Raw genomic sequence first — 23,620 nt, 5'->3', positions numbered from 1 at the left:
AGGAAAAGCAATGAAAATAATCAAGTAATCAATTTATATTTTCTTTGCTTTTTGTTAAAAATGTAATTTACAGCATTTATTAAATTAAATTTTTGTATTAATTATCAGTTAGAATAAACACAGAAAACACATTTGGCCGGATTTATAATTTATATTTTTTGTAACATTTATTTTATTAAATAAGTCAAATATTTTACAACATCGATTTCAGATTTGAAATGTTACTTTGTTTAAAATTATAAAATTCGTAGTAAAGAACTTGGCATAAATAATTATAATTAATACACCTACAGATAGCATGTAGCAGACAGTACAATATTCTATAAAATTATTCCAACGAAATACTGAATTAAAAAATATAAAATTATTTAAATTAATATTATGTAACCATATTTTAGATATTTTACTTAATAATAGTTTCTAAAATATTTAATAATCTCATTATTTGACTTAGAGAATCGAATCTGATGTCCCAAGGTTTTTGACAAATGGCAAATTAGACAATCGGTGAACTCAAATTCAGTTGAAAAGTAATTTATTTTAATACGAAAAAATATAGGGATATTTATTAAAAATATGTATCAGAATATCCATTATTTAATAAAAACGTGGTATCACAATCTTGGGAATAATGAATATAAATCGTCAATGATATTATTTTTAACATTATACTGAAAATGATCTTGCCTTTTCTTATATAATATATTGAAGAATATTATTGAATATATAATTATTATTAATTTTAAAAATTAATTCTTATAAAAATCTTATGCTGGCATAAGCATATTGTCCTAGGTGAATGATTTATAATTAAATAGATATGTAATTTTATTATTTTCTATGAGCAATCCAAATAGATTTTTAAAATAGAAATATTTCAAAATGTATAACTTTAAATGAACAAATATTTAGATTTGCTTTCCACTTAGAATTTAAATAATTTTATAATTTTTTATTAATTGTCAAAATAAAATGAAATTCACTTGCATCTAAATTTCATTACATCATAAGTTGTATTTTATTCGTTTTAAACCATGAATATTCATTAAAAAAAAAAAAAAAAAAAAAAAAAAAAAAAAAAAAAAAAAAAAAAAAAAAATTAAAAAATTACTTTTAAAGGTTTATTAAAAGTAATGTAAAATCTCAGTTTTTAAATTCAAACGATAATTTTAATTAGAAGAAATATTTTGTCACATATTTAAATAGATATCCAAAACCCACATGACATGTAAAAAAAGTTTCGCCGAAGTACTTTAATTAATACATAACAGATTTAATTAAAAATTTTGAGGATATCGTTGAATGTTTTTTTAAGTGGTAAAAATCCCATATTCGATATAATAGAGATTATATTAATATTAACAAAGTATTGAAAATTTTGTTTGGAATAAAAAAGATGTTTTAGTTTATAACTTTATGTTATATGATTATTTTTTCTGAAGTTCCATTCTATGGAACGGTATAGTAGTATTGTGATAGTAGTATTTAAAGAATCGTAGTATCTCATAATTTACTTTACTTTCATAATGGATATTCTAATACATATCTGAATATTATTTGAATGATGGATAGAACGTTAAACGATTGTTGGCACCGTATGAAAATTCCAAGCTATAAGATATGAGCAAATTGTATTATCATAAATTAATATTAGTTTCTGATAAATAATTTTAATAATTAATTAATAATGTTCACAATATTTTGACTATTAATATACATTATATACAATACTAATATACATTTTTGAAAATAATGAAGGCATTCATATAGTCAAGACCACTTTTGATTGTAATCCAAATTTTAAGTTTTAATAAATTTGTATTAATTAAATGGCTCGACGTAAAAAGCAATATGAATGATATTAGATGTTGTTAAAGATATATATGCACGTGGAAAATCTTCAGTAAAAACTGTCAGTTATTATTGGATATATATACACTTTCCTTTATATTTTATAAAAGTTATTCACCTTTTTTATAATTTTTATTATTTTTGTCATTTGAGATAGGTAAGAAAGTTTACCAATTACATAAGTAGTAATTGTACATGATTAAAATGTTCCTTGTGCCGAATAATCAACATTTGATATTTAGATTTCAAAAGTATATTACAAAAAACAATCGATCTTTTACAGAAGATTTCTCCGAAATTTCGTAACGAACAAAATTTTATTGATCAAATTAGCCTATCATATCCATTCTACGAATAAAAGTAGTTTGTTCTTTGTTAAAAATATGATAAATTTATGGATTTTCAAACATGCAAGGAATCTGAAATGTATAAATATATTTTACTTAATACTTGAAATAAATATCATAAAATATAAATAATTGACGGTTCTATAATTCAAAAAATTGATATTTCTTATATGACATATAATAAATCATAATAAATCACTGGTAGAAATTCTTTATTAAATGAATTTATTATTAAAATTATTTTAATTTGAATAATTTTATTAATTGTTTAACTTATTATACTTTCAAAATTTTATAATGTTTATATAAGAACATTTAAAAATAAATAAAAACAATAATTTCTTAAAGAATTGAAATTATTAAATTGAAATTCTATGTTTAAATGTTTAAAAAATTATTTATTAAAATAGCTTATAGAAATTATTTATTACATTATACAGTTTATAAATTTCGTATAGTAAAAAATCAAATCGTCAATCAATGTTATCGCACGTACTCTCCAATACTTTCGAAAATCTTTTTCTAACTTTATTTTATTAAATAACTGTTGTTATTTTTAAAGCTATTGAGGCCGTGTGTTCCTGAGCACTAATGTAAACCACCAACGAAAAGCTTTTGAATGTGCACCAGTGTATAGTTCGACAAGTTTTTCTACATCAGCTGGACGTGCAAGCAGCACTCTACAGTTAGAGATTACATCCTTTTGATTACATTAAAATGTTACATAAACAGTCTTGTCCTATTCCCTTTGACAAATTTATTTCTGTTTAATATATGTTTGTTAACCATATTTTATAAATTACTCGTACTTAATATAGTTCTATAATTTATTTCGCAAAATGGAAAATTACAACTACAATCATTCATAAGTTTCATAATCGGGTATTAAAAGTGTTTGCAATTCAACAGATTCGAAACAGTAAATATTGGTTTAAACTATAAAGAATAATCAGAAACATGAAAAGAATTTTTAAATGGTAGAGAGAGAGAGAGAGAGAGAGAGAGAGAGAGAGAGAGAGAGAGAGAGAGAGAGAGATAGAGAGAGGGGGAGAGGGAGACAGAATAAAAAAGAATACCTTTGAAAACGTAAACGATCGCAAAGTACATCTCAACGAAGAATTCAATAATCGTTTAATGGGTGAGTTTCAGGCGATTGTTCTGCAGCATTTTTAATGACCTCAAATTTTAAGGATCAGTGTCATTAACGGTGCGTGAAGAGCTAAGTGACGACGTTCCTATTACACGAAGTAATTTACAACCCAGTTCGAGGTGGAACGTGCACACCTTCTCTAATTAATGCAGTGCGTCAAAAAATATTGTGCATTTAGATGCGACGCCAGATCTAATAGTTCTCTTGAACATTCCCACTCCTATATCTTTTCTTTCAGGATAAAAAAGCTGTCTTTCGTTGGACTTTAAGTGAATAAATCAAATTGAGTATTTCGTCAACAAGTAAACAAAATGTAACCGATAAAAGAAGTTAAGTTTTTCGAATTTGTAAAGTGAATTGGAAAGACTTTTATTGGTGTTTTATTGTTCGGTATCGTATTTTTTAATGATACGACATTAACCTGATGGTAAAAAGAATAGTTTACTAAGTGAAATGTAAGCAAACCAACTGTTTGTAAAACTTTTAATCATTCTGAAATAACTTCAACTTGCATTTTCACGGCATTTTCTTGTATTTTATTCTTTAATATTATTTAATCATCCACAAATATCAATTAACATAAAAAATATACACATTCAAACATTTAAAATTTTAAATTTTTTAAAAATTTTAATTACTATTTTCGATAAAAAATTAATATACTATATTACCGTATACATGTAAATATCAGTCATAATAACAAGTGTATTTAACAATATTTATTTGTGTATAATTTAAGATTTCAAATTTAAACAATAGCATATTTTTAAACTGTTGACAAAAGAAACAAATTGGTACTTAATAAGGAAATCTTTTACGTAGGGTGTAAAAATAAAGATCCAATAAATTTTTATGAAAGACAACGGGTTCGTAAGTTTTTGTATATTGTTGTTTAATTTATCTATTTTTCATTAATTTTCCTCATTACAATAAACTTTTATTCACATTTCAAATTACATTACGAAATCGGGTTTTCGATTATTACGAAGATAATGTTAAATGTTTATATAATTTAAATTCAATTTTAATTTCATTAGATACATTTATTTCTACCGTAATTTCTAATATGTACAAATATGTATAGTAACAAGTAGTGGTACAATATTTTAATTATAATTATATGATTTTTTGCTTATTACAATTTGATCGATTTTTTTTTACACTATATTATAATACAATCATATTCTTATACTTACGACATAGGTGTTATATCTTTTAAAAAGTATAATAAATATGTATAAAATAATATAATTTATAACATATTTTTAATATAACTATATAGTTAATATTAAAGTGAACTTAAAATAATTTAAAATTCTTTTATTTTTCATCTTTGAATCTAATAAATATTTATTTTGTAAAATTTAGTTTACATTATCAAAAAAGATATATATTTTTTAGATGACGAATATCACTTTATTTAAAAATTTCTGAAAATTGTTAAAAAAGGAAACAAAAAGAATATTAAAATACATGTCTAAAGTATAGAGAATTTATAAACGTTATTATGGTTCTCAAACTATACATTTTTGATTACCATTAATATTTTACGTTCTTACACAAGAAAGTTCGAAAAGGATTTTGTTTTGTTTGTTTTAATTAAATAATAAATATATTTTTTTTTCGCTAGAATTATATTAATAAGCAACATTTCAAATTATAAAAACTTTATCATTAAATCTAAATGCGAAAACATCATAAACTACGTTGAACAAGTATACATTAATACTTGGCATTAATTGTAACAATTAAGTTTTTAGCGAACAAAAGCAGCGTTTTCTAATAAGAAAATATGTATTACTTAAATCGATACCTATGTATATGGATATGTATATGGATATGATACAAATATTGTCACACTTGTGGATTAACGTTATGGAAAAGAACAAAATAGAAAGAGACGCACTTCAGTCAGATTTGATAAAATAATTGTTGTCCAGGTATACAAATGATACATATCCACAAGGTCATGCGTTACATCAAACCATTAATACGCGCACAATTACGCAAGGAAATTGCAACAGTCCCGGTTTTTATGCTTTAACACGTTTCAACATTTTACATGTATGTTTCACGTTTTAACATGTATCAACGGGCCTAAAATATTTATTTGACCATTCCCTTTAATTACTGATATTGATTTTAATTTTTTCAGTAGAAATTAAAATAAATAATAACTATTTCAAACAATAAAATGCGTATCATATTTTTTTGTTAAATTTCCTATTATTTTGTGTAGAATTAATTTAAAGTTGCACAAAAAATTAACCTGAATAACTTATTGATATATTGGATATTTAGATAATAGATATTTTTAACGGAAAGATCTAAAATTTGGTTAGTATTCAAAAATTATTTTTTAAACAAAAAATTAAGAATTGAAATTGATCCTGAAACAACAATTAAGCACATTATTTCAATTAAAACAGAGGATAAAAATAAGTAGTAACTTAAGTCTACCTTAAATTACATTTTTTTCTCTTAATTATAAATCTTAATCTTAATTTAAAGATTAATCTGAAAATATTGTACAATTAATTAAATCATACACTAAGCAACGATATATAAACAACTAAATTTGAAAACAATGATAGAAATGTGAAAAACACTTTGAAACGTTGTAACGTTGCTTAAAGCTTTTAGCATTACACAAAATTTGATTGAAGTCAAATACTAGTAATAAAGGACGTTGAAGCAAAACAATAAAGAACAGAGCATAGGTGAATTCGGTTATCTAGAAACGTCCGCTATTTTTCAGCATTGTATAATGCTTCACGCACACGTATTGTAACACGATATTTCTTTTCTTTTCCTTGTGACAGCGGTAATGCGACGCTTCTGTCGTCGATTCAACCATCCGCGCCCTCGCAAGAGAAAAAAACCTTCAAGTTTACGGCTTCCTAAGTGAATCCGGTGAGACGCAAAACTCGGACATCGACAAATTGCATAAGGCAAGCCCTCAGTCATTTTATAGATACGTGTAAAAATGCATTGAGAGGGGAGAAAAAACCACGTCTCGCACACTCCCTACAAGCAGGATTGGAATGTCATGATAAATGTTGAGAAATTCGAACGGTTGGAAAAATGGAAAAACAAGCGCTATCAAGTGACATTACGGCAGTTCTTATTTTACATTTATTCAGCAAAAAATCCATACTTATTTATCATTCCTCTTGCAACTATTTTATATTTTTATTATACATTTTGTATATTTGATCATATTTAATTGTATTTTATACTTCAATAATATATATACTATATAATGACAACTATACTATAATACATATAATATATATATATACTATAACAACCTCAACGTTACTATGGCGTGTATGTAGCAATTTCATTTGCAAAATAAATAATTTTTTTACAAATAAAAAAAATCATTTATAGTCATATTAATAGATGTAAGTTATCTGTTAAAGAATTCGTTACTTCTTAATCGTACAATTTCAATTGATAGAGGTATTTCTACCACGAATATATATTTATATATATATTCACAGTAAGTTATATAGAACTCCAAGTTTTGATAAAGGAAAAAAAGTTGCATGAAACTTTCTTTTCCAATATAGCGAGGCCATTTAATAAAAGCCATCTGCAATTTACTTCAATGTATTCAAGGTTGTATACATTTTAAATTTTTAATAGAAAACTTTACTGTGCTATTGACTAATTTATAAGGTTACGAAAATGTTTTAATGTAAAATTTGCATTCAAATAAGTGTTATTTATAGAATAATTATTCCATTCAATTTTCATTTTTACAACACTATTTAATATGTGTATAATATTAATAATGACATAATAAATACTTATAACAAAATTAGTAATCAATGGAAATTCAAATTAATTTTCTAAATTAAGCTTTTATTTGAATTAGTCCGTATATTTATATAAGAAATAAATATATAAAACGAGTTTTTTAAAATAGTAGAAAAGGATTTGTAGGATTTGTGTAAATTTTATATATTTCCTCGAAATATATAAAATATGAAACACTTTCGCTATATTATTAATGATTCAAACGACCTTTGGAGCTTACAATAAAGATCATTTTCATGACCTTTGTATTTTTTTTAATCAGTCAATGTTTGGAATCGACTATGAAAAACGAACGTTCAAACTCTTTATTTTTCATTAAATATATATTAATATTTTTCTAAAAACATTTAGTGATATATGGAAAGGAAGAAATAATTTTATAAAAATTACTTTGAATTACAACAGAAACAATGAAATTACCATATATTAGAATTATAATCTTTAGCATTTTAATTAATTAATTGACCAAAGCATTACGAATACTTTACATTATATGTAATTTGTAATTAATTGTACATGTATCTAGAGATTGACCATTTTATAATTTATATAATAATAATATTCAATCAATTAAAATATTTCAATTTTATTATACGAACTTGGTTTTGTAACTAAAATAAATTTGAATGAATAAAACACTTTTTCACGAAATTAAACTGAGTGAAAATTGAGAAATTTCAACCGAGTGTACATACTAAATACTCTAATTCATAAAACAAGTTGCTAATTAAAAAACATTAAAGAATTAATCAATTATTCTAAAAAAAATAAATATTTTTGCTTTATTTTATATCTATACTTGAATTATATAGTTCTCAAGTGTGTATCTACAGCTTGCAATATTACACTCTTATATATAAATAACATTTATTATTACAATTTTTTGTAGTACCGATAACCCTGTAATAAAAAATACAATTTCTAACCAAACACTTAACAAAAAATATCAAATAAAATTATATATTCCATTGGTCAGAATTAAATCTAATATCAATAAAATGATTATTGTTTTTTGTCTAAAATCATGCTTTTCTGCTATTCAAATATATAATTTTATTTGATATTTTTTGTTAAGTGTTTGGTTAGAAATTGTATTTTTGATTACAGGGTTTACAGTAATTTACTTATTTTATGCTTTCAACTTAGATCAGTATTCCATTGTAAAAAGTCCGAGATATTTTACTAAATAAATTACTTTGCTTTAAATTCAAATGTATGTATTATTGCATATTCATAAATTAATAAACTATTAAATAATTCAAAATTCTGTTTATTGTAATATAAGCATAAACTAACATGTAAAAAAAGTATTTTATTCTAAGTACATTTTTTATATTTCCGAATTATAAAATACTTTAGTGTCTCAGAATTACTTATTTAAATATCGTGTTTCGTTAAGCCATATAAATGCTAGTTATTTTTTAAATTAAATGCACTGCCAAAACATATTTATTAATAAACATTAAAATATATAATATTTGATATTGAAATTGAGATTTTCAGTTTTTATTTATAAATACCAATTTTACTTGTATTACTGATGAAATATGTTAATACTAAATAAAAGTTAAATCATATCAATTTTTCAATACTTTAAAAAGAATTTATTTTCAATATTGAATAAGAGAGACCGAAAAAATAACAAAGCAAGAAAATGAAGAATAAATGCATTAAATCCTAATCAAGATAAAAAGCTTCAAGATTCTCCTCTTCTCGTCTTACTTCACAGATCCTCATACAAACCCCAATAGGAACACAAATGTAAGAAAAAGGAAGGAAGCAAAAAAAGCAAAAAAGGAATTATGTTCGAAACTGAAAAGCAGACGAAGCACATCGCGGTGACCTTAAAATGTTGCTTAAGGTCACTCATTGTGATAGCCTAGAATAAAACTACCACGAAAAACACTTTTATTTATATTTATCGTATATTCTTAATTTCTTTTTTTTTTTAATTTAATATTATATTTGAAACGCTACTTCTTCCATATTATTTATATTATTTTCATCCATATTATCCATATTATCTTTACTGTTACAACGGAATTTTTAAAATTAAATCTTGTATTATCCAAAGATCGGTCTTTTCAAGTTAATAACGTTTTACATTTAAACATTTTTCCATTTTTACATTTAAACGGCTATAAACCGAACAAAAATTGTTAGACGACACCGATTTAATTCTTTCTACTCTATATACGAAACTATACAGGTTTATGTTATAAGGCTTCACGAAATCATAAATTTATAATTCACTTTTATCTTCACTTAAATGTGTTCAAATTAAATATAACATTTTGATCTTTACTCTTGAAATATGAATTAATTTGATGTGATACTCATGTGCGCACACACGTACATACATACCGGGATGAGGCGAGGGGATGTTTATTTAATGGATAATTTCAACGTCTCTTCAATAATAAATTATAAATGAAGTTTTGTATTTTAAAATGGAATTAAGGTGTTTTGATTTAATTTTGATTGAATCTGACTGCAAAATAGATTTTGGATCACTTTATAACTCTCTTTATAAAAGATCTCTATTTAGATTATTATACAACACACACATTATAATAAGATAAACGCATGCTGCATTATGAATTAATTATAAAAATAGTATAAAACAAGAGTATTAAAAAATGTTAATCTTTGTAAATTCGTAATGAATCAGCATTAACTATTAAGAAAAAAAACGTAAATTAATACATGAGTATCCAATTTTCTATTTCATACTTGTGCTATTATTTGTGTTGTTGAAACTATCACGAAAAAAATAAAGAATGATGAAAGGGTATGGGGTAATGGTGGTAGGTTCACTATATCTTTGTGATGGCAACGGAGTACCATTAGATTACCATAGCAACGTTTTGTTGTGCACATGAGTATTACATACGTAAATAAACGCATACTTGTATAGGGTACATTTACGCCTGTGTATTCGAGGTAAGAGTGCGAAATCCCACCCACGCCAGACAAGACGGAGTCGCCTGCCGTTGACCCAGGCTGCAAATCCCTCCCCCATCCTTCAATACATATGCTCGGCTATCCATGCACATGTCAAAGACGCCGGTTGATTATATTTTCTCAATTGCTCACTACTTTCGCTCATGACATTTTTATTTTATTGAATACTCACGTATTTGATACTCGAGGATAAAGGGGAGTTGGTTATTATTGTCTTTCAAGTTCGTGTGGATTGTTGATAATTTGTTTCTTTGCATTGCAATTGAGTAACTAATTCTGTATTATTGGATATTTATTTTTAAATGACACACTTTCAATTTGTTAATTATATATTTTTAGGTGAATGCAGTGTGTTGTGGATATATTTTGAAAATATTTTGTAAGGTTAATTCTATTTATCTATTATATATTAATTTCATTATATACTATTTTTAATTATGCTTTAAGTAACTTCAAAATAGCAATGAAACAATTAAGAATTACCGCGTTTTACGTTAATTAAAATAAAAAATTAATCTAACAAATATTGGGGAAAATAGTTCAATATTATAAAAGTACAATATAAATATTATATAAATTTACTACGGTTTTATTTTATAAGTTAAATGATGAATGATTTTTGGTTAAGTTGAAGAAAGTATTTTATTTGCTTGTCATTTGGATTGTATAAGTATTGTATGAGATGTTCCTAAGATTTCTAATTAGCACAAGTTGTATCTTAGTTTTATTTAGCACATTATACAATCATAATGTCTATAAAGTACGAAGACTTCAATAATTTATTAGAAAAAATAACTCACTTTTAAATAAAGTTTATTTGCGTATAAAAAGGCATTAGGAGAGTTTTCTGATTAATTTCGAATTCCTACTAAACTGTAACTAAATCATTAATTATTGATGGACAAAAACCATTTATATCATTATTTTTATAGGACAGTCCTTCTTGATCAGCTTATTGTCGATTACGTATGAAAGCGTAAGTTGCTTGACCTTACATTTATCCTAGGAAATACAATAAGCAGAACTCAACCTTTTCCTTCATTCGTCTGAGCCACAATAGTACAATCATCATATTATGAATAATGGCAATGTAACATCTACAGCAAATTATGCGAATGATAGTCTTCGATTATTCATCGGGCGTTAGACGCGACTTAGCTACGTATAACTTGCGGGTAAACTGTACGGTACATGCAGGGAAATAGAGTGGAGAGGTAATACAGCGTGACAGTGAACGGAAAAGACAAAACAAAAGCAGAAACTAATGAAGGCTATAAACAGCCTATATAGTACGAGATGTGTTACACTCTCAAATAGAATGATTTTTTTTATAAAATATATAATACAAATGATGTTTACAGTAATTTATTTAATTATTTTTTATTGCAATTTAATTAGTGGGATACTTATTGTAACATTGATAACCGACCTCACGATAATTATCTGAATACCAATTGAATTGGCCTTTAGATAGGTTTAAAAATTGTTTAGTAACATTTATTTCCTTAGACTTTTATAACTGCTAAAACGATGTTCCAACTATAAAAATATATTTTTATTTAGTTTAAATGTAAAATACTATATTTAATAGAAAAATAATGGAACGTGATACAATATAGTAAGAGCGGAAGAAATTAATAACTAATGAATTTTTTTGTTTCACCGTCGACAATATATTAAATGTAATAAGCTTTATACTCAGCTTTTGTATTTGAGTATATTAATGTAGCACGCAGTAACATACAAGAGTGACAAAATCGAGGATAGATTGATGGGTCACAGCATGAAAAATTCGGTGTGACAGGGAGACGAAATCACTTACTCAATAATAAATGCATAAAATTCGACACTTTCCACTGCTCGTTTTCGCTCTCACTTAGCAACCTCGGCTCTCTGCCGTTTCTTATGGAAATTAATTTTCAGAGATTCTTTCACGCTTAACGCTACCCCCCCCCTCCTCCTCCCTTTTCCATCTATTGTTTTTTTTTTTGACGCGTGACCATTGGAAATGGCTACGGATAAGAGCCGCTTATATTTAAAATAGTCGTTATTATTTTTCATTATAATTTGCAACTGTTGTTTTATAGTTTTGACAGTGGTACGCTCCAACACTGACAATAATGCTACAAATTGTAAAATCGAATCATTGTAAAGACTGATAAATCTATTTAAAGTATCCATTTATACGTACGTATGTCGATGAGCAATATTACATATATTATAAATTGTTTCAATAACAACAAATTTTTGTAAATATTTCAAATAACAAGATTTTAGTAAAAATATTAATCACTAATAAAATATTCAGAGTATTAAAATATTTCTATAATAAAAACTATAATCTAAAGCTTATCAATTGGGATATTCACTTTCATATTTCAATATACATATTTCACTCATTTCCTTTAAAATGTATGAAAAATAGTTATATCGGGAATGTAAACTGCTACGCTATTATTTTACAATGAAACTATAAATAAAACTTGTGCATCTAAAGTAATTTTATTGTAAATGCTTATACGTAATATATTCATGAGAACAATTTCTCTTCTAATAATGTACTTTTATCTAGCTAATATTACTATATTTTCAAAACTAGAAAAATTACAATAATTTTTAGTAAAGTTGTTTGAAGTTTTAAAATATTTAATGCTATATTTGATACATAATAATATCCATACCGAGCATTATTACATCACAAGTATCCAATACATTATATTACCAAATATTTATACACATGACAGATCATTCAGATATCAATATAAATGCTCATTGCAAAGCTACTAAAAAAATATACTCCATTAGGTAAGAAAAATTCTTTAGTTATTAAATGAAGATGGATAAAAAGACATAAAATATAAATCTTACTCCCATCTACGTATAAAACGTATCGTTAAATTGTAATGCATAATTGCCTGAAAAGTATATTTTACAAATGTAAAAAGGATACACTTCGAAAAAAGCTAATTAAAAAGAATAAGTTTTGTCTGTCAAACAAATATTATTTGTAACCAAATTAACACAATATAATATAAATGCAATTGTTAGAATATATTATATAGCTAACGCGAATTGTTTAATTATATTTATATTCTTTGTATCGAAGAAATTTTTTCATATAATCCTTTTTAAATCCTTGTTTATATTAGATTATTTACGATTTTTTTCTTTGTAACACAATATATACCTGTACCGTTAAGAATTGTGGAATATAAATACTTTTTTATTTAATGCTATTATGAAATACCTACTGATATTTAATAATAATTTATATATTTGTTTATATGCTGTTTTTCTATGTTAAACGTTAGAAATGTACAACTGAAAGTTTATTAGAATTTATTGATATACTTTAAACTGAATTCCTTTTTATGTATAAATCTGTATATTATCAACAAATTCTCGAAAATGAATAAACTATTATATATTTAGCAAATAATAATAGTTGTTAATAAAAAAAGGATATTATGGGATCTATGCATAAAAATTTAATCTCAGTTTAACTTCGTATTTAATACATACTTAAAACTTTAATTGCATTTTTTCCTTTATAAAGGCATTATATTTAAGAGTGTTATTAAGCTTCAAATTTATTATGTAGATTACTGTGAAGTGAGTATGTTATATTAGAATTTTGTTACATGAAATAATAAAACAGAGGCTCTAGCTTTTAATTTTTACACTTTAATGATTTATTAATCATTTAAAGCATTTCATTCATTTGTAAAAAAATCTGGTATTAATATTTTTGAAAAAAAATTCTACAAATGAGAATTCGTACATAGTCAAATACGTCTTTCTCTAGCTTATATCATTGCATTGGATTTAATTGATTAGAATAACATAATGAAACTGTCAAGAAAATCTAAAAAAATTATTTCATTTACGAAATTTGTAAGTGCAAAAGCAGTATTGTAAAAATAATGTCGTTCTGTTTATTATTAACAAATTGATGAATTATCTGTTGGTAAAAATGAATTCTCGCATCTACGCTTCCATATTATTGTTTTTTTACGATGAGTGTAATATTCGATCAACGTTAATTTTTCATCTAGTCCATTTCAATTGTAGCAGCAAATGGACTTGAGTCTGCACTGACAAAACTGAAGCTTGGATAAGAAAAGGCATGTTTGAATAACATGGGGGGGGGGTAATATAGGCATCTATATCACTTGATTTTGGCTAGCATACATTTGCAAAACGGAAACGCCAATTCTATCTTTCAATAGAATTCATTTCGTCTCCGCAAACATTGTGAGCTTGGACCGCACAAGTGTACAAGTGTAACGGAATAATTATGTCACTTGTCCCAAATAATTTCATAATTTATATGAACGTAGAAATATATAAAGCCTGAAAACTAGTTCTTACATAAGATAGACGCCGCGCGCGAGCTTCTTTTCTTTTAACACTAAGTACGTTTAGTAATTTTACACTAAATGAAATACACATTTCGTTTCTTCCTTTATATTTACATACTTATCTTATCAACGTTAATACAGATAAGGCTATGATTCTAAATTGAGTTTATCCTTTGTTATTGTTAACGACATTCTTCAAAATACAATAAGCAAAAAATATTTATTATTTATTTATTTATATATATATATATATATATATATATATATATATATATATATATATATATATTTATGTATTATAATTATTATATTATTTTATATTTATTATAATTATTCCATTATCTATTTAAATCAAATTTAATTAAAGCAAATGTTAATAATTAATTCGAATACAATAAATTTGAGAAATTTAAAAAGATAAATAGCAGGTGCTGAATTATTTTATAGAGAAAAAATTATTTATTTAACAATTAAATTATAAGTTCTATTCAAATAAAAACAATTTAAGTTATTTTGTATATAGTATCTATTTATAAAGGATGGGCATTGTATCTATATTTTCATACAATTATTTAAATTTTTGAAAAATAATGAATAGAATTTTCTTAAAAGAATTTTACGTTTAAGCAATATACCAAACTACTATCTAAAAATTATGAAGATATGGCGAATTGAAATTTTATTACTAATTATAAATATTAAAAATAACATTAATAATACATCATTTCAATTATTAAAATATGAGAATATTTTAAATATTTTATAATATCAAATAATTATTATGAAAGTAAATAATCAAAGTATTCACAATACCAGAATTATTCTATTAGTATTTGATGTTGAATGATAAAAATTGCAGGCTGTTACAAATCTATTTATTTTTCCTAGTGAAGTTCTTAAGCACTTAATAGGTATTAAAATTTCGCGTATTTACCTTTTCTTAACTATTGATTAGAAAATTAAAAAAAAAATTGACTTATGTTTCTTTACAATTGTATTCTATTGTATAATTGTATTCAATATATATATATATATATATATACAGTCATTATTTTGTTTAAAAGAAAATAAATTGACTTGTTTACTGTATTAAATTGTGCATAAATAATTATATTAAAAATCAATTGACCCACTTATATTTTTTTTAATTATAAAATTAATTTACAAGAATTTAAATAATTTGTTTAAAATTGATTTAAATAATTCAAGATAATAATTGCTTTTTCAATAAAAAAAAAGAATAAATAAGATATTGATTACTATTTATTATATGTAAATTAGATATTTAATATTAAAATATTAAATTTAATTTATTGATAAAGTAAATTTTTATATTACTTGTTTCTAACAGTCTTCAAAGAGTATTAGTGCAGTAAATTTCGAAATTAAAAGTACACGCCCGCGTGCGACACACAACAACGACACTCATACATATAACACGAAAAATTGATTTTAAATTAAAAAATAAATTTTATTAGTTTTCATTTAATTTTTTAAAATATTTTTTAATATTCATAGTGCTGTAGCCCTAAATAGTTTATTTCGAAATACTAAATTAAATTGACAATAAAGAATTTTTTTATACCTAAATAGTATTATTAACAATAATAGTATTATTAAAAGGTGATTGATAATTTCATTTATACGTAACATTAGCAGTCGATTAATTTTCGCTATTCTGAAAGATCTGAATTCAAAACAATCAACCCCACATTTCTAAGAAAAATAAGGAATTCTGCGAATCGGTCGCATAGGGAAAATGTATTTTTTATACTGTTTTTATACCATGTTGCATATGTTGGGTGTATTAAAATTGTTTGTTCCTCCTTGCATTTATATTTCACATTCTCCATCTACGTTTGCTCCGCTCTGCGTTCCTCTACTCAACTCCTGAGAACAGCAAATGCACAAAGCAAGCAAGCGTCATCGACGCTCACCTAACCTCAATGTCACCTCGAAATACGCAAGCGATAAGTACCAGTTATGCTTGAGGTGGTTTGCAAGGTGACGAAAAACCTATCTACCTCGAATCAAAGAAAAGAAAAGCTTCACAAACCTTGTATTGTTCAAAACAAGCAGTTGAGTATCTCGATGGGGCTTTCAAATCGTCGATTAATAACGCGCGGCACGTTTTGGAAAGTGATAGATAAGAACGACAGAGATGGAGATGCCACGCGATCGATACTAGCAGCTCCTTCGAGTCTCACAAACACATATAGGAACGAGCGCCTGTATGTATTTACGTTGCGCGGCTCGAGTCGCGACAATGAGACTCCTACACGTCGATAAAACAAAAAGGAAAAGAAGATTAGAACGCACTCACCTCCGTCGGGATATCCGGCGAGTCCGGTTCCTTTGCACGACTGGACGTCGCTCGATCCTCACGATCGGCGACAGGACTAGGGAAAATTTTCGAGTCTTTTCTAGCTCGGCTGCCCACAATAGCTGTCGAAAGTAGAAGATAGCGCAGAAATCCTGAAGTGTTGAAGGCGAGCCGAAATTTACGGTACACGGAATGGCGTGCGCGTGACGAGTGTGCGCAGTCAGTTGAGGCTTTTTCCACGTTTCGCGCTACGAAGCTGCGCGCCTCAACTGCAAATCACAAGTCCATCGACATCTAGCGTTTCTCGTTCAAAGCTTTCATTGATTCCAGAATGTAAGATTTAGCGAGATTGGCGAGTCGCACTTTTGCTTTTATTTTGTTGTTGCTATTATTTTCATTGTTATTGACCAATGACAAATCGAGATCGATTCCTCCAAACTATTCGCTGGCAGTTCGATGATAAGTTGACTCGACGGCGCGAACACTTCAAATTGTCACTACGGTGTATGATTCAATTTTGCAGATTTTACTTTATTTTACTTTATTAAGCAGGCTTGGAATTCATCATCAGAACTAAGATTATGTAAAACTGTTTCACCACCGTACACAGAGAATATTTAATTTTTCATAAATTAAATTTACTACAAAACTTAATTTAACTAGCAAATTTCATTTAACGATCGATTGCTTTATAAACGTCTTTATATTTTACAATATCAAGAATTCTATGTTTATAAAATTTATGCAAACAAATAAATTTATTTTGGAAACTTATTTGACTGTATTAAAGATTAGCTCTCTCCTATTTGCAATTAAATCCGTATGAATTAATTATCTCCTTTCGTTCTCTCTCTCTCTCTCTCTCTCTCTCTGTCTCTCTCTCAGTCTCCTTTTGTCCTCTACAATTTCTTGTACTCTTTCGACTTTATTTCCACTAATTAATTTTTATAAATCCCATATTTTTTTAGCTACCTTGTAGTTTCTACTAGTAGCTATACTATTTTAATTAAACTTGCGCATGCCCAAAGTATATCGCCTATGATGTAATAAAATGCATTATGGTACACGCTGTGAACTAACGACATCTGATGAGAATGTAAAAAGCGCGAATATGTAAAAAATTCTATTGCTTAAAGTGTAGTTTAACGTGTATTTCTTTGAAATTGTTACTACCACAAATCATGCACAGATCTATTAGAACTATAAATTGTCGATAATAGTCTTGAATGACATATTTTTATTTATAGTTATTTAATAATAAATATTTCACTTATAATAATGTGCTATTAAAATTTTAAGGATAAAATATTCACACTGTATTCGTTTATATCTCTCAAATTTATCAGTTTACTATTCTATTTAAAATATAAAATCGAAAACGCAGGAAACTATAAGTAAGGTCACAAAATCTAATATAAATAATACATTTCTTTTACAACAAAACCTTAATGTTCTATAATTTATATAGATATACTTAGTGTTCAAATGGAAAATATACCAATACTAGTTGGTTTAATAAAAATAAAAAACGGGTTTCTCTTTTTGAGCAATATTCCGAAAATAATTCAACAAATCCCACAGTAGAAATATATATATATATATATATACATATATACTACATTTACACTATCGTAGAAAAATTAGTAAAATTTCTATTGATGTACATTAATTTACTGAAATATTACTTTCTATATGTATATCTACTGTATCACAAAGTAATATATATAATGTAATTCCTAATCAATTTATCTAATATATTGTTTTCAAATTACATTTTTAATAGGTTCTTATTTAGACACTTAATCAATTACAATTTGAAGTATACATTAAATATATAAATATGTATTACATCCCTTTCTTTAATGTCACTAAATAAATAAGATACTACAAATTTATAAAATATTTAACAATTTTAATGTAATTAAATATTTAAATATTCATTAGATAAATACACCAATATTATTTATTTTTAAAGAATTAAAATTTTTATAATGATCACTAAATTTTAATTCTTATAATTTATTATAAAATATGTGTATATTAAAATTAATTTGACAAATATAGAATTCAATGTAACAATTTATAAAAATATTGTAATTTTATTTATAATTTTTTTAATTGTGGAATAAACAAATTTTAATTTTAAATATTAATTACGCAGTCATGTAGTTTATTAAGTATTTGAATGTTGAATGAAAAAATAAGAATAGTAATTTGAATAATCTAAACTTAATCTTTAAGTTTAAATTAAAATTAAAACGTCAAATACACACAATTAAAATCTCTGAAAATAAATGTGAAAAAAGCGGAAACGTAATATATAATGAATTTACTGAATTAAATCATGCAACAGGGATTATATGATGAATAGTACGATAAGAAATATATTGTAATGACGAAGAAAATGTTCTTAAAAGTTTCAATATTTTGAAAAACAAACAGATGCTTTATAACTGATATTGGTAAAAGTAACAACAGGAAATGAAGAAGTTACAAGAAAACATAAATAATATTAAACTTTTAAATAATATAGAATAGATAAAAGTCTACATTTAATATTATTTAATGTTTTTATATTTACAATTTTATATAAATATATATATGTATACATTTCTTCATAGAAGAAAAATGCAGGATATTGTAAAAATCTTAAAAATCTTGATAATCATTAGAGGAAGAATATGTCTCCTAGAAAAATTGTCGTAGCATATCACATCGATTCTTATTTAAATATTATTCATTATAATCTTGTAATTTTGTTCCATGGTATTATGTGTTGTTTAATTTTTCAATGCATTCTTGATTAAATTTATAAGTATTTTCCAATTCAGATATTTTAAATGGCATGTTTAATAATTGCTTCATATTTTGTTGAATAGATTGTATATTTCCTCTTCTTTCAGCAATTTTATTCATCAATTCCTCATTTTCCTTTTCTAGTTTATTGATATGTACTTCTAAACTTTCACATTCTTTTTTAATTTTATCTGCATCTAATGACCGTAAATGAAGATTAACATCTCCTGGTGGTCTCCTAATTTAAGTAATTATTAGTATCCCATAACAAAAATACAATCATAAAGTGATACAAGTATAAACAAATAAAAAAACTAGATTTAATAAGTACTGAAATTTTATATGCACTTACCACACTTTAACGTTTAGAGGTATTATTGTTTCTTCTATTAAATGACTCAATTTGTTCATCCCCTCTACCATACATTCTTCTTTTACTAATACTTCTAGATCCATTTGCAAAGTATTAAATAAATTATTTTCCATAACTTTGTGTAATCTTTTTACAACTCCTGGCTTTGATTCTAATATTGTTAAAATTTCCAAAAATTTCTCTTCACTATAAATAAAATAAATAATTGTTTTATATATTAACATAGGAAGAAGCAAAGAATTATGAAAAATAAATAACAATAATGAATACAATAAAACAATTTAACTTGCTACAAATTCATTCATTTAATTGATGTATTAGTTATATTGAAAAATTACAAATACCAATATTATTTATGAAATATTAATATAAATCAACTGGAGTTATATGGAACTATAATATGAATAATAAATTATATAATATTGAATTTTCAGAATAAGATTTATATTAATTCAAAATGAAAGAATCATTTATAAATGTAATATTGTAATAGACCATTAATTAAATTTCTTCTATCAGACTTCCTATGAACATTTTATTCATAATATAAAAATTATACATTTCCATAATTAGTTAATATGCTTTAAAGAACTTGAAACAAATTTTTATGAAAAAGAGCAAAATTGTGAATAATTGTAATGAATTTCATTACAATAAACTTTAAAAAATATATAATGAAGTCTGTTAATTTACATATGTTTTATTTAATTTAATTACTTGCTATAGTAGCTAGTATATTTTGTTATTTTAATAAAAATGATAAAATTCACATGAAAATAGTTAAAGGTAAGATAAAAATATATATTAACATTTCCATTAACTTGTCATAATTAATATATTTATGGTATGAAAGTTCAATAAAACTTCAGTATTTCCTATAAAGATGCAAAGTCATGTTTACTTTATTAAAGGAGAAGCAAATATGCAACTGTGCAATGAAATTCTATATGGGAGATAGAGTTTTTCTTTGTCCGAAATCCTAAACAACACATTTATGCTATAATAGTATTAAATTACTTCTTGTCTGGTTGTAAGGCAGTATCATTTAAATTTTTATTTGATCACAAATTAATGCAATATGCTATATTATCTTATTTATCGATTACCGTAATTAATTATTATATTATTATTTATATAAAAAATAGAATTTAAAATGTATGTGTACAAATAAATTTGAATACATTTATTTCTTCATTAAGTTTAATTCTAACATAAAATTATTAAACACTATCATAAATCATAATAATCAAGTACATAAAAACAGTAAGTTCTGTTTCAGCACTATATAAAAGCAATTATGTGTATTAATATTTTACATATCAAAAAAAGAAAGTAAATATTATAATATGATAAAAATATTGAAAATACACTAGTTAATACTACATAAGAGTTGCTGGTACACTGAAATACTTAATCAAAACTCAAAATAAATGAATAAAGAAATAAACTTTTTTATAATGTAAAAAGCATAAAACTGAATAAATTCAAGACACTAGATAAACAACTTCTCTAAAATAATTTTAAATTATCTTTATTTATTATATTTTTAATATACATAATATTAAAGATTTGATATCTTTCAAAAGTCTATTCCTGCACAACAATTACCGTTAGAAGTTTAAATTAGCTATTTTAGTTAGATCAAACAATAGCTTAAAACTTAAAAAATTGATTTGTAATAATAATATTTATATCTTCTTTGAAATTTGAATCGCTGAATAAAATGTACGTAATCAGACCGGGACGATGTGCAATTTGATTCAAATCTACAAGTTTGCATTCTTCCCAACCTCGTTAAATACATCTTTTTTTTATTTAATATATAAAATAAAAATTATTTTCTTCATTTAGTTAAATATATATTCTTATTTATTTAATTTATTAAAAGTAATTTAAAATTTTTAATTATAAATTGAAGACAAAGTTTATGCATAAAAAGATGTATTTTGTACAATAATAAAAATACAAGAGTATGTAATTATCTAATAATCTAAATAATATTTAGTAACATAAATAATAATAATCTAATAATATAAAATAATATTAAAAATTGAATAGAATAAGTAAAAATGTCAATTTTATCTTTATAGCTACGTTATTGAAAGAATTACTATTAAATAATATGAGAAAAAAAGATTAGTATTTGTTAAAACTTAATAATTATTATGCCACATCATATATTTATCACTTTTATAAATAGCCTTATAAACTTTTATAAGATCACTTTTATAAAATAGCTTTACTTAACTACTAACATATACTTTTTTAAATTCTAGATAAATTCTAAATAATTAGTTTCTACGAAGAAAATAAAAAGTATTTTATATGAAAATATCATCTCATAATACATTTATTTATATTTATTTAAAGAAAAATTTTTACAATATTTTTTCTGCCATAAACGTACCCGCATATTTAAATACCAAAGGTGATTTCTAACAGTTAACCGTCAAATAAAAATATAATAAAGCGAATATTGGAGATTCCAACATATACGCTTTTAAAAAAATTTTTATATCGAAAAAGAAGTAAAGGAGTTTGCATTGCAATTATTAATGTATTAGTACAAAAGGCAAACAAGAGAATGATTAAGAGATTAGATATAAATACAAAGTATAGTAGCAATTATATTGTTTTAGTTTGTATCGTGTTATTTTAACAAATATGTACAAGATTATGAATAATACATCATAAGTTGTATAAGCGTTTGAAAATACTACGTACGGTTTTCATAGGACCAATGCGCTAAACAAAATTAAAAATATTTCATGCAAACAATGAAATAGGTACAAATAAGCTTATACTTTCATTTCAATGACATGCGAAAAAACAAAGTATTTACAATTTTCAATGTATCCTTAAACATAAGTAATATGGAAATGCATTCTAAAATAAAATACGTCGAATTGTGCAAACAAAATAATAAAAATACTTACCTCACGCATTTGGAAATATCCTCAAAGCTCTTCGAAATCGCCGCCTTGAACATGAGTAAATTATTTGGCAAAAAATTACTTTCATAGACCTGCGACATTTTGTGCTTCTTTCCTTCGCTTATTATTGAATTATAATAAGAACAAATTTACAAAGCCAAAAACAAATAAAACCAACACGACCTCGCCGGCCCACGCGGCATCTTAACTGCTGCACAAAAATTAAGCCTGTCGCAAAGTGATCTTGCACACTTGCAATCAACGCAACGGCTTTGATTCTTCGGCCCTTCTCGGCAAATTAATTCCTCATTCGGATAGACTCGGCATTAGCGATCCTGGCGACCCCAACACTTATTGTAGGCCGATTTCAATTTTCAAATGTAGGCAACCACCCATACAGAGCACTTACTCAAAATAAATGTAAAACCAGCTGTGGCTGGTTTAGGAACTACAACCAGCTAATTATTATGTTAGCAACTCCCCAGAACTGTCTTTTTTTCGGCTTCTTCCCCATTATCTATCTTATCGAGATTTCATGAAAGTATATACATTCGAATATAGTAATGTGTCACTTACCTATCCTGTTAAGAAAAATTAGATAATCTCATGAGTGACTCGGATACAAATTAAGATAAAATTTATGTAACACAGAATGAAAGTACTGCTTGTGCTTAAACTATGTTAATAATATAATAAC

General features: G+C 24.9%; 1 protein-coding gene across 1 annotated transcript; it reads right to left on the bottom strand.

The window, feature by feature from the left end:
* Positions 1–19,524: 19,524 nt before the first annotated feature.
* Positions 19,525–23,324, bottom strand: LOC105361416 (uncharacterized). The gene is made up of 3 exons (XM_011498591.1): positions 22,927–23,324; positions 19,970–20,176; positions 19,525–19,855 (listed from the first exon to the last, which is right to left on the bottom strand). Exons 1-3 carry the CDS (start codon positions 23,022–23,024, stop codon positions 19,591–19,593), a joined length of 570 nt encoding a protein of 189 aa, XP_011496893.1. The 5' UTR covers positions 23,025–23,324; the 3' UTR covers positions 19,525–19,590.
* Between the last annotated feature and the right edge of the window lie 296 nt (positions 23,325–23,620).

This window comes from Ceratosolen solmsi, unplaced genomic scaffold (assembly GCF_000503995.2).
Source record: "Ceratosolen solmsi marchali unplaced genomic scaffold, CerSol_1.0 scaffold30, whole genome shotgun sequence".
Classification (NCBI taxonomy): Eukaryota; Metazoa; Arthropoda; class Insecta; order Hymenoptera; family Agaonidae; genus Ceratosolen; species Ceratosolen solmsi.
This window is presented reverse-complemented; position numbering and strand designations above follow the sequence as displayed.